At 40.5% G+C, this 13,269-nt stretch overlaps 1 protein-coding gene across 1 annotated transcript; it reads left to right on the top strand.

Annotated features, from left to right (window-relative positions):
- The first annotated feature begins 1,929 nt into the window (after positions 1-1,929).
- On the top strand, positions 1,930-13,033 carry syngr3a (synaptogyrin 3a). The gene is made up of 4 exons (XM_084372028.1): positions 1,930-2,149; positions 5,448-5,682; positions 6,120-6,265; positions 8,147-13,033. The coding sequence occupies exons 1-4, from the start codon at positions 2,048-2,050 to the stop codon at positions 8,354-8,356; spliced, it is 693 nt and encodes a 230-aa protein (XP_084228154.1). The 5' UTR covers positions 1,930-2,047; the 3' UTR covers positions 8,357-13,033.
- The last annotated feature ends 236 nt before the right edge of the window (positions 13,034-13,269 follow it).

A 13,269-nucleotide genomic window follows, 5' to 3' on the forward strand; every position in this document is an offset into this window, starting at 1 on the left:
GAATATAGCCTACGTATTGGAAAGTAAAGTTTTTTATTCTTTTATTTTGTTGCCTTGATGAAGACCACATTGGATCACGTTGGGGTTTCCACTAAGTTAATAAAGGATTTTTAGCATTAATGCCTCGGATCATCAGTCAGATTTTTTACCCAGACTATAACCTTTCTTTGCTGGACAGCCACTGGTTTTCATCTCCCCTTTTTCTTTACTTTTTTGTTTGAGACTGTTCAGTGTTCAGATAAATATTCATTGTTGGCCATGATAATTAAATATCCCATGATAAGGGACTTGTGACTATACTGTGTTGTGGTATTTGGCACAGCATCATCATCATGAGACTCCATTTCATATTTTATTACTTTGCAATGTCTGTGACTGATGAACGATTCAGGCAGGAGTTTTCACTCAGTCTATTGACCTCAAGGCCTATATTTAGATGGAGTCCAACATCTATAGTAGCTCCAGGCCTGTGTCTGGTATTGAGGACAATGAGGTCATGTTCACTTTGTAAAATCTTAGCCGAATTTGATTATTCATTATTATTAGTATTTAAGGGTGCTACACACAAATGGTATACATGTTTTTTTCACCTATTTCAGTTATTTATCTCAGGGAAAAGACCCCTCTTGAAGACTCCCTCATGTGGGACAATTCAATTTATTCCTATTACTGGCACAGTGAGCTTGGTGACCTCACATTTAAAATACCCATAATGCCTCTAAAAGAAAACACCAGTATGTGTAGTTGTTTTAAAATCGAGACAACATAGTTGTGATGGATGGGAGGTGGAATCATGACCTCAGCAGTCCTGAGCTGTGAGCCCCTAACTATGCTTGGTTTGTGGTGATTTAGTTTAACACAGTTTTATTTAAACATATATGCACTGTGTATGTGTTGACATAAGGCCCCTCTACAGGACAAATACCCACACAGTCTGTATAATTTACACCCCCATCCATTCTGATACTCAACTCACACAGGGAAAAACTGGTGCGGAAACAATAGTGCAGTCAGTAATGCAGGAACTGCCTTAAAGGAACACTGCAAATTTAGAGTTTACTTCAGTCTGAAAAACCAAACCCTGATGAGGCCACAATGACATCAAGGTTATTTTTGATTGGGTTTCAGACATATTCATTTTTTAAATTTTTTAAGTCAGAAAATCTGCACTAGAACTGGGCGCATGGAGCCTGAAACATTTGGATATTTACCAAAGATGCCATTAAATTGCATAATGGCAAATTATTCAGTGATATTACTTGAAAGTCAGTACATCTTGACCTCTGCTGCTTTATTTTGATCAGTCTTTCTCTTGTGAATCAGCCATCTTCATGGATGTACAATAAATCATGGAACGGCCCTTTAAAGCACTGTGATTAAGGGGAAACACTACAGGTGAAAAGGATGAATTTTCTTGCTAATAGAAGAAAACTACCCCCATTTTTTACATTAAGACAATTATTTGAGTTTGGGAAAATGTCATTTTGTGAGAATGGCTTATAAAGATATTGTAAATATAGATATGTATAATAAAATATGTATCAAAACAATCATAGGTCTATATTGTTAGACCAAAAATGAGATCATTGAGGTAAATAGGGCCAAAATTTGAACTAATAGATACCACCTTGAAACTTCCAAAGTCGGTTACTTTCATCAAAACCGTAAATTATTTTATTTTGCTTTTAAAAAATGATTCAATCTAATTAAATAAACACCTTAATATGTTGTTTTTTTAAAATTATTTTTATTTTACATGTCATGGGAGCAAAAAAAAACGGCCCAAATTGACGGCGCATGTTCAACGTTGCTGTGTGTTTAAGCATCAACAAATATATTGGCGTGATTAAATCGTGTCTAAATGGCTTATCACTGCGCGGGCACGTCGGCCCCGCGCACGCTCCCTTACGCACGCCGTACCCGCGCGCCTCTGGGTGCGCGCAGGACCCGTCCCTACAGCGGAGAGCAGCAGCGCATCCATCCTGCCGTGGAGCCGGGAGCGTGGAGCCGCGAGGAGCGCACAGAGAGCGAGAGAGAGCCGCAGAAGATGGACGGAGTGGGATCGTTCGGAGCGGGCCGGGCCGGGTCCACTGTCGACCCGTTAGCCTTCGTCAAACAGCCGCAGACCATCCTCAGAATTCTGTCCTGGGTGAGAGCGGGGTTTTTCCGGTACTGCTGTTTGGATGTGTGTATGTATGAATGTGTGTGTGTGTGTGTGTGTGTGTGTGTGTGTGTGTGTGTGTGGTGGGGGGGGGTCCTCTCTGTTGTCGTTGCTGCGCGAGACCCGTGACGTGTTCTCACTGCAAATATAGAGCCCAGAAATCCAGCGATAATTGATGAGCAGGGTGTGAAAATGGAAACCGTGGACTGACTGTGTCTGTCGGAGTGTCTTTATAGAGAAATGTACCGTACAGGGTGTAACCAAGGCCTGGTGGTGTCTGACACCCTGACCACGAAACTGGTCTCAAGACAGATGTTTTTTCTGGGGCAGTAACGCGCCTATCTTTATTTTGAAAACCCTGCTTTATTATTGATTCACAGATGCAACCAAAGATGTGCAGTAGACCGGGCCTGGATCGTGGAGAAAACGAGAAAGACAGACCCATAACCTATCCATCCCTCAGCCTCCCTCCTTCCTGTTATTCCTTTTTCTCTTCTTTATTTAATTGAATCTCTAAAACACAACACTGCGATTTCCCGCACACGCCGTCTTCGTTTACATCGCCAATCCTATTTCCAGCTAATGATTTTGCTGATTTACCCTAAACGGTCGTCGTCCGTCATCCCACCTGCGATTGGTCCGCGGTCATCATTACGCACGCAGGGCCGCGGAGACGCGTCGTGCCCTGACGCTTGATGCAACGCATCACCTTTGGGTGACACGGAGAAGGTCTTCTCTGAAACACACCGAGGAGGAAGCTATCCAAGAAATGAGATGCGCGCGAGCAATGTCCTCCTGACGAGTCTCTGGTTTCACGAGTGTGAGTGTAGGTACTATATTAATTGTGTACCTATTAATATACGCGGGATTTACTTCGGAGCTCTGTCATACATTATCAGGCTATTACACTGGGCATGCGGAGCGTCAGTGCAAATAGTCCACATCGATCCTTTTTAAAACAATCTAGACTAATGTGCTCTCAAGCTTAATTGTCCATTTTTCCCATTGCAGCTGAAAACCTGCCAAACGTAGATTCTGCAGCATCACATCTTGATATTTATCTGTGCAGCTGCAGTCAGACATGGAAGAAGCTCTCAGATCCTTTACTTAAAGGGTAACTCCACCAATTTTACATATTAAAGTGTGTTTACATGTCTTGAGGAGTACCACTGCATGTGTGAATAAAAAACTTGGTGGCTAAGTTGCATTGTGGGTAATGTTGGTGCCATGTTTTGAAAAGCAGGCCACTGGTCTAACATTGCACTCTCCTGCTGTTGGATTCATTATGAGCAGATCAAAATTGACACAGCTGAACCAGAGATATCAGCTTTTTTCCCCTTTCGTTCTTCTTTCTTTTTGAAACCCCGGTTCCTACATTACCCACAATGCAACTTAGCCATTGACTGACATCACTGGAGGCAATTATTAGATTACATGCAGCTTCCTTTGGAGCCACAAAGGGCTTTATACTTTTTTTCTCCAAGACCTGTAAACACACTCTAATGTGGAAAAATTGGCGGAGCTACCCTTTAAGTAAAAGTACCAATACAGCACTGTAAAAATACTCCATTACTTATACTACAGAAAGTATATGTAGTTCTTTATGCAGAAAAATGTCTCCTGTTACTGAAGTATTGATATATGACATCGTTAGATTATTTATATTGATGCAACAATGCATCAGAACCATTTTACTGTTTTACCTGGTAAAGGTGGAGCTTTTTAAAACATTTTTTTGTTTAATCCAGTTCCAAAATAGAAATACTCAAGTAAAGTACAACTAAGCTAAAAATCACAGTACTTGTGAACATACTTAGTGACTTTGTAACCACTGGCCATAAATATGAGCCGTGTTAAGTAGAGGTAAAGGCAAGCATGTCACTTCATACCCAAAATGTTTTAAATTGGTCTTCAATATATGCACAGTGACATAAAAATTCATGTCTTCTTATTTGTCAGTTAACATTTCTTGGTGCAACCTGTTTTTTAGTTAATTTTAACAATGTAGATGACACCTTTTGACACATTTGGGCCTCGATAAACAACAGGACATGCTGCTTCATCAACTAGAACAAGGTCTTGTTCCACCATTGCTAAAGCTGCTGCTCTCCCCAACTTCATATACTGTAAATCCTACAGCTGACTGCAAGAAGTTCAGTAATTATGTATGTAGTCTCTGTAATGACATTTTGATCAGAAGAGTGACTGACTTTTTATGCAAACTTGATAAACAAACTTTTTTATTTCATGACTGAATAAACTGAATAAACAACTTGACCTTAAAGGACAACACAATTTCATACTGTTTCACTTTGTTTATATGTGGCGGACCCTGCCACCTTTCTAGCTTCAAACAGTGTTCTGGGGACCTTATTTTCCTCTGAGAACAGCTTGTTTATTCAGGAAAAAATAAATATTTCTCAGTTTGTATCATTACCTCATTAATATTGTAAATATTAAAAATCTGAGTTTGAATTCCTTCTCCAAGACTACACAGTTCCCCCTTTAAGGTCACAAGGGAATCCAGGTGTAAAGCCCATGAGACAAGTGCAGGGGAAATGATTGAGTAATTGAGCTTAAAATAGTTGTATCGCTACATGTGCTTTCATACTTTTAAATCATGCAAAGAAATGAGTAGAATTTTCCATTTGGAGATGCAGTATGTTGACACACACATATAAGCAGCTTTATCATGCTGGTTAGCTAAAAGCACCTGAGTGTCTCTCTGCTCAGATTATATCCACACATGTGATCAGTTTAAAATGCGGACCCGGCATTATCCCATTGTGTGGCCCTCCACCATCATATGACCCAAACCCCCAAGTGTGAGTGCATGTCTGCATGTGTGTGTGTCACATGGCCCTATTCTGCCAGCGAGTGTTAGTCAGCTGATCTGTGTGTGAGTCCAGAGCAGAGGTAGAAAAAAATACAATTAACTTCAGATCAGACCTAAAGAATTTTTGAAAATGAAACAGAAAGAAAATGCTATAAAAACCTTTCTCGCACTTCTTCTTTTGGTGCACACACCGCCTCAGGACTGTGCGATTCTTGAGGGGAAGTGAAGCATCCACCTCTCCAGTCAGTCAGAGAGAAAGAGAGGAAATTAGGTTAATGTCTTTGGTCTGAGCACGCTCAAAGAAGCGCTCTCCAGTAGTGTTCCTGTTTCCAGCGAGGCTGCAACAATGTTTGTGTGAGGGAGGCAATAAGAGAACGATGGAGATATGTTGATTGTTATTATTTACATGGTCTTCATTTCTTATTCCATCTCCTCTGCCCCTGTCTGCAGATATTTTCCCTGGTGGTCTTTGCCTCCATCGTGAACGAGGGTTATGTTAACATTGGCAGTGAGCGTCTCTACTGTGTCTTCAACAAGAACGCAGACGCCTGCAACTATGGCGTGTTCGTGGGCCTGGTGGGCCTGCTGGCGTGCTCCTTCTTCGGACTGCTCGACTTCAAGTTCTCCTCCATCAGCTCTGTCAAAGACAGGAAGAAGGCTATCATGCTTGAGATCGGCTTCTCGGGTGAGCAGGCCATCACGTCCAGAATTGTCAGAAATAGGTTTTATCATCCAGTTTTTGACATGATTCTTGCAGCTTGTCAAGAGCCAGGAAGTGCAAGACACAAGTTTATAAACAAACCCTAAAAAATGTCCTTAATGCTTGATCCGAATCAAAGGCTGGGTTTCCCAAAAATCCCCGAAATGTAGCACAACATGGCTTCAGATGAATTTCAGATGACTACTTTGTTGAACCACAACACATCAAGAGAAATGAAACCTGTAATGTTACATAAAGGTAGCAGAGACAGAGTATTTTTAACTTCTAAAGGGAACAAAGAACAGTGGGTCAGGATTTCAGAACTCAACATCTGCACCTCGTGTTTCATGTCTAAAGTTATCTGGGAAATTACCTTTTTTTCTCCTGTAACAAAGTGTGATTGTTCTGCTGGTTTCTGGCAGGTTTCTGGACCTTCCTGTACTTTGTAAGTTTCTGCTTCCTGGCCAATCAGTGGTCTAAGACCTCCCCGGATGAGCTGCCACTCAACCAGGGGGCAGATGCAGCCCGGGCTGCGATCGCCTTCTCTTTCTTCTCCATAATCACCTGGGTGAGAACATGCAACTAGACAGACGTATACGTACAGAGACACACATACACACGCATGTAAATGTTCATATAGGAATACATCAAGGCTGAGTTTACTCATGTTTTTCTGGATAGTGAATCTTTCATCTCCTGGAGAGGCTCGGCAGGCATTTGAAAACAGATGACTAAAACGTGTTCTCCTCCACTGAAACATGTTTCTAACACCTCTACTGGACAAATGTTTTTTATTCTTCGGTTTTCCCTTCAGGATTGCAGAAAATACACACAAACATTGAGTAAATACACCTATAACACCTAAACCGTGGGCAGATTATGAGAGCAAAAACATCTGCACCCCCAGTATTTTTACATATTCGTCAACCATATCTCGCAGGTCTCCCATAACATTAATATGCTGCTGATGGTGTAAAACACCTGATTAAAACGGCTTTGAGTTGTAAAGCAATTTAATAATGTCAGTATATTGCGCATGGGTGAGTCGCAGTGATCAGGACATCCCCACTTCTGACTGAGCAATCTGACTTTCCAAAAAGGAAAAGTTAATAACACTTCAAACGAAGGCTCTGGATTAGAGGCACTCTGACCAGTCTGGCCCCGGTGCCTGTGCCTGTGCCTGGGAGGCCCCTTTGATAATCCACCCATGAGCTAAACTAGTGACAGTAATCCTTTACTGACTAAATCGAAGGTGAGAAACTGGTCATGCATCTGTTGAATCCTGTGAAATATTTTTATGCAGTAGTTATCCATGACGCTTGTGGGTTTGGAGGCGCCATCGTCGTCTTCTAAACAGTTACGCTCACCTTTTGTTTCTTTTCTTTTTTTTAAAAAGAAACAGTTTGGACACTAATGAAGAGTTAAGTGGTAATATTGATACCACTCACATATCTAAATTAGTTCATTAAAGAGTATGATCAAGATCTGCTCAAATTGGAAAGTGTCATGAGATAACTTTTGTTGTGAATTGGCACTATACAAATAAAGTACATATACAAATGACTGTTTGATATTTGTCTGTTAGATATCAAGCCTAAGCTAGCTGCAGTTTAGCTTAGCATAGCACATACCATATAGGTGGAAACAGCTATCCTGACTCTTTTTGCAAACATAACAAAATCGACCGACCAGCACCTCTAACTGTCATACATGAACATTTTTTATCTTCTTTAGTTAATCTGTCCAAAAAACTAGAAAGAAAGAAAGAAAGAAAGAAAGAAAGAAAGAAAGAAAGAAAAGCTGTTTCTCCCTGTGGCCTGGTCTTTATGCTAAACTAACAAGACCTGTAGTCTTAAATTTGAAGGACCACTGTGTCGGGTTTAGGAGGATATGTTGGCAGGAATGGAATACAATATTCACAATTATGTTTTCATTGGTGTATAATCACCTGATACAAAGAATGTTGTGTTTATGTTACTTAGAATAAGCCTTTTATATCTACCATGGGAGCAGGTCCTCTTCTAGTGTTGTACCGCCATGTTTCTACAGTAGCCCAGAATGGACAAACCAAACACTTACTCTGGAGAGGACCTTTTCATGTTTTATGCATTTTTACGGACACCGTAGGGGATGGTGAAGTGAGGGGTCTTCAGTTTGTTGCAATCTACAACCTCACTGCTAGATGCCACAAAATCCTACACAGTGGTCCGTTAAGTGACAGACATGATAAGCCTCTCTTCTAACTCTCTGCCAGAATGCAAATAATCCAAGTCAACTTTATTTTTATAGCAACAGTTACCTTTCCCTTTAAAGGTGGTTTCTCGACTAATATCTGTCTATGAAAACGGAGCTTTCATGATTAAGTCTGGCTCGCTTTCTAGCACACAGTACCTGGAATTTTTTTTTCTGACCTTTTCCATCCCTTGCCCCGCCCTCTTTCCCCCTGTAGGCTGGCCTAACAGTGCGTGCTGTCCAGAAGTATCTGCTCGGCACAGACATGACTCTGTTCACCACGGAGCACATGGACGGCGGCGCGCCCACCCAGCCATACCCCTCCAATTCACCAGTCGGCGGCACCACTGAGACCACAGAGACGTACCAGAGCCCACCATTCACCGAGAACAACGCAGCACCCACATATCAGGTTCCCATTTACTAGATAAGATAGACCTGATGGTGGAAGAGAAAGGTCAGGAGAGGGATGAGAGGAAAGTAATAGAAAATTGCTTCCTGTGATGTTACACCTGCAGTTATTTATGTGTTGATCTGGACTGAGTTTTCAATAATTGTCAAAAAAAAAAAGTCTCTTCTTCTTTGTTTCCTCCTCTTGTTCCCCTTAACATTCCAGCTTTATCTGCACTTTTCTAGGCCTGTATGTCAAACTCAATTTCCTACTAGTGTCCTTGGATCAGAGCAGATGAGATAAAAAAGAAAAAAAGGAGAGGAAACGTAGAAGAAGAGGCTGCTTTGTTTTAGAGAAGAAAAAGAGATGAAGGGATCAACAAGTGAGTGACTCCACCACAAAGCAGTACTAGATCACTAAAAATAGTGCAGAAGACACTCACGTACAGCACCTTCGTCTTATTCCTTTCATTCATTGAAGTGTCAAAAATCCCCTTTCATGCCAAACAGTACGGGGAATGTTTTTTTTAGCTACAGTACGGTCTGGTCTTTCCTCATCTTTCCCTGCTGCAGTTAAAAGTGATCATGTGTATTGAATCTGCATGTTTCCAAACTTAGACATCAACTAAGTGCCATACTGTACTGTGTGTCTCAGACAGTGACTTAATTTAGTAGATTTCCACATGCTGTAAAAAACAACGACAACAATGTTTTGTGACCAAGTGCAATATCTCACATTCTTATGTAGGTCCGTAGGTAGGTATATACTGTACTGTAGGTAGGATAGTTACCGTCAGATAAGAGCAATCGTAGGCACTGTCTCAAATTACATGCGAGTCTTTGAATCGTACTAACAAATCTCAGGCAAGTTTCCAAATTTAAATTGTTTATCTGACTGTTTGCAAGATATAGAGGTAGCTGTATATCTAACAGATCCTGAGAGAACTTTTCATCCTCAAAAGCTATTTGAGAATTTTAAATAAAATTAGTATTGGTCAAGAAGCTTGTATAGCATCTTTCCCAGTGTTTATGGCCTTCCTTGTTATGGTGGAATAATTATTTTAACACATTTAAACAAAAACAGCGTCACGATAGCTGAATCTGTGTGATTCTTGTTATTTCATGTCATTCAAGAGTCATTTTTCCCAAGATTCATTGGGGAAATGTAAATCCACAGTGAATCACTTTCTAGTGTTCAGTTATATTTCTGTGCAAGGCATGGATGGATGGATTATTGAACGGGCCTACCGGGCACAGGTCAAAGGGGTCAGGGGGCAGCTCGGCCAGAACCTCTGTTTGAAGTGATTTTCATGTTGGAAAGGTCAATCAAATGACTACAAAAAGTGGCAACGTGACTACAGAGAGAAACAAAATGACCACAAGGTCGAAACAACTACAAAGAGACACAACAAAACCACTAAACAACCACGACAAAACCACAAAACAACCACAAAAAATACCACAAAGAGACACAAGACAGCTACACAGAGATTCAAACTGACCATAAAGAGACATGGCCATCATTTGTAGTCACTTTGTTCAATCCAGAGGTCTTGCTTCTACCTAGGCTGTGTGGGTGGCCTTTCACCTGTCTGTGCCCAGGGGCCCGTTGCGTAATAATCCGTCCATGGTACCAGGGAATGTATGCAGTGTGTTATTTGAGACAGTGGTCTATGTTGAGTGTTGTGTGTGTAAATTGGGGCGACTGGGGAGATTCTGGGTAAGTCAGGTCTGTTTATGTTTACGTTTTAGAAGCTGCCAAACTGCCCTGTGTTCTTATTGCTGTCTTCTGATTACCATGTTGCTACTATGTTGTTAATGTCTCTAGGATTCAATGTAATCACAAAGCAGGAGGGCAACAGATGAGCTTTTATTCAGTGAGGGAGGTCAGGTTGCTGGAGGATTCAGTGCTGTCTCAGGCAAAAGAAAAATCAGTTTGTAGGATGTTAAGGATCGCTAGCTGGCTAATTAATTGATCCTGCAATCCTGCCATTGAAGGAGGGGGGGTTTCAGAATTTGTTGCCATGGTGACAGGCACAGGGTTGGGTGGATGTGGGTCACTGAGGGCCCTGATGTAAATAGTAACCATGCCCAAACATGCCGGTGTGTAACAGTGTCTGTGTCGTGGTTCACGTACACTCGCCATCAGCGAATCTGTAGTTTTGGTGTGTGTGTGTGTGTGTGTGTGTAAGAGAGAGAGAGAGAGAGAGAGAGAGAGAGTGTGTGAGTGAGTCCACGTGCAACAAGTGTACAAGTGCATGTGTGTTGGCGTGCATGAGAGATGTGCGGGTCTGTTTCTGTTTGCGTGGAAATGTGCGAATGTGTGTAGTTGATGAAATTTTGTGGTGCGTAAAAGTTATTTTCTTGAACATGTGTTTGTCAAAGTTTTAGTACAGAGGAGGAAATCACCAATGAATCAATTCCCCAAAATAAAATATATTATCAGAGTCCCTGTCAAGATACCTGAAATACAAAGTAAAAAACCAAGAGGGTTTTTTGTTAATGAAAAGAGCCAAATACATATATATATATATTTAATTGACCTGTAGAATGCCTTGCCTACTATTCTAACTGATGTGTAAACAGCGCCCTCTGCAGACCAGAGAAGACACTGCAGCAGGGGCCAAATGTGGCTCCCAGAGTTTTAAAAGTAATCATGATAATAATGCATGAAGTTGTTGTATAGAACTCATTATATATTGAATACTATGTAATTCTTAAGTTGATGTCAAAATGTTTTGCAAAGTGAGATTCGCCAGCTGACAGGATTTCCCCTAGCGTTATATTAATCACAGTTTAATGTCAGAATTGCGCCCATAAAGCCCAACAGCTCTTTGTTTCTTCTGTGATGTTATCTCAACCTCATGATCTTGTTGGTCACGTGTACACATGCATTACTGTGTACTTATCAGAAAGCTCCAGGGTGAAACTGTACCAGGAATGCTCACATTTTCTTTACTTTATATTGTTGTGAAGGAATCTTAGTGTGACCCGAGTATCCAGGGCCTGGAGCAACACTGACAACAATGTCAGCTAACAAAGTGTAGGCTTCATGTTCCAGGTCGAGTCCAAAAAGTGTATAATGAGAGATAAAAAGGGTCATTTAATGTTGAAATAAAAGCTAAGACACCTGACGACTCACAAGATAACAGATGAGTAAAGTATCAAAAGGGTTAAAATAATTTCAATCTAGTCTCATAAAACAGAGCTGAGATCACCCAAATCTAAAATGATCTGTAAGCATGATTTATTTTATTTTATTTATTTTTAGTTTTTTTTATTTTATTCCCCAGACTGTCTGTCAGTGAGTGCATGGTAAAGTGGGTTTATATTATAAACTGAGGGATAACACAAACATATTGTGGTTCGGGAAAGGGTGCAACAGTGCTCGAGCTGGCAGTATTACTGTGCGGGGTTTCAGGTACCCTGGGAGGTATAGTTTGATAAGCATTAAGTCCTTTTGATGCAGTTAAAGGACTATACGTTGTGGTTTTTTGTTGTGGCAATCTTTGATTCTAATATTATATGAATGTCAGCTTGCAGAGACTCAAGACATGAATTGACCCGATGCTATCTGACAATATCTTGGAATTGCAATGCTTTTCAGAAACTGACACTTTATAATCAAATGTATAATCCTATTAGACCTAAACACCAATTTTTATACCATTTATGCTCATTAAATGTATTTACATGCTGCAATTGCTCCTATATGAAAGTTATTGTTAGTGGCAGGGTCCACAATTTATGTGCTGAATTCAAGCTGGATTCAAATAACTTGATATTAACAGTGATAAATTAGGTTTGTTCCTTTTCAAAGGAAGGAAATTAATTAAAATTATCTTATGGCCTGCTCTGTAAAGTGTCAGTAATAATGTAAAATATGAACAAGTATGCTAAAATAAGAAAAACCACAAGTGTAGTCCTTGAAATCTTGGTTATTACTGGGCTGCTAGTTACCTCTTAACTGTGGTTAAGTGAGACTGGGGTATTGATGGTGGTACTAGGTAATATTGAGGTACTATTAGGTAGTTTGGGGTACTATCAGGTCAGGTTGTATTATTGTTCTCAGTGCTTCAGTCTCTTCTTCAATCTGTGTGGTAGATAAAAAATACTAATACAAGCATTCTCTATGTTTTGTGCTCTGGCCCATGTACACTACCGTGGTATTGGTTGATTGTAAAATACAGTACGTTATTGAAGTAAATGGAACCTGTGTGTGATGCTGTCTAGGGTCTGGTTTGTCCTGTACTACTGAAAATAAAAAAAATATTAATAATAATGATTATTTATTAACTAGAATGCACTCTTTGTTGGAAATACTTTGTTTGACCACTCTTAAAGGGGCCGTCGACACCGAAATCAAAGTTATATGTGATCATGCTGTCGTTTTGTTAGACTGAGATAATAAAAGGTGATGATATGTAGTGACGCTGGTGCCATCAGTTGTGTGGTTTCCAGTATGAAACATTGCATGGATGTTACAATATCTCCCCCCATAATATTGATAATAAAAATTAAATCCCCATCGACCAACAAACAAGTAAACATTGATTTTGTAGCGTGCTCCCCCTTTAACATGTTTCTTCCTGTTCTGAAGGTGTTTGACCTCTTCAGTGTAAAAACGCTGTGTACAGAGATGTGTGTCACTGTCTATTACCTGAATGTCTCTGGACTGCAGTCTGACCGTCACTCCAATAAAAAAGAAAACATGTTTTGGACTGCCTGTTTCTGTTCCTGACTTTAATGTGTGACAACGTGTATCATAACTTGTATCAAGAGAACTATCACCTGAACTTGCAGCTCCACTCTGTATTACTGAGCTGATTTCGCTCCTTCTGGCTCATTGTGTAGCTCTCCTGCTGCAACTTCACTGTTTAGTTTCACTCACTGCACTGCAGTGTCATTTTCAGGCTCAGCAGGCAGCGGTTTTCAGTGAGAAAGCTCTAA

Source organism: Pagrus pagrus (assembly GCF_965226575.1).
Source record: "Pagrus pagrus genome assembly, chromosome: 13".
In the NCBI taxonomy this organism is placed as follows: domain Eukaryota; kingdom Metazoa; phylum Chordata; class Actinopteri; order Spariformes; family Sparidae; genus Pagrus; species Pagrus pagrus.

Coding starts and splice junctions, on each gene's coding strand:
- syngr3a (XM_084372028.1), top strand. CDS start 2,048: ATGGACGGAGTGGGATCGTTCGGAGCGGGCCGGGCCGGGTCCACTGTC. Junction 2,150..5,447: donor TCCTCAGAATTCTGTCCTGG/GTGAGAGCGGGG, acceptor CCCTGTCTGCAG/ATATTTTCCCTGGTGGTCTT. Junction 6,266..8,146: donor TCTTCTCCATAATCACCTGG/GTGAGAACATGC, acceptor TTCCCCCTGTAG/GCTGGCCTAACAGTGCGTGC.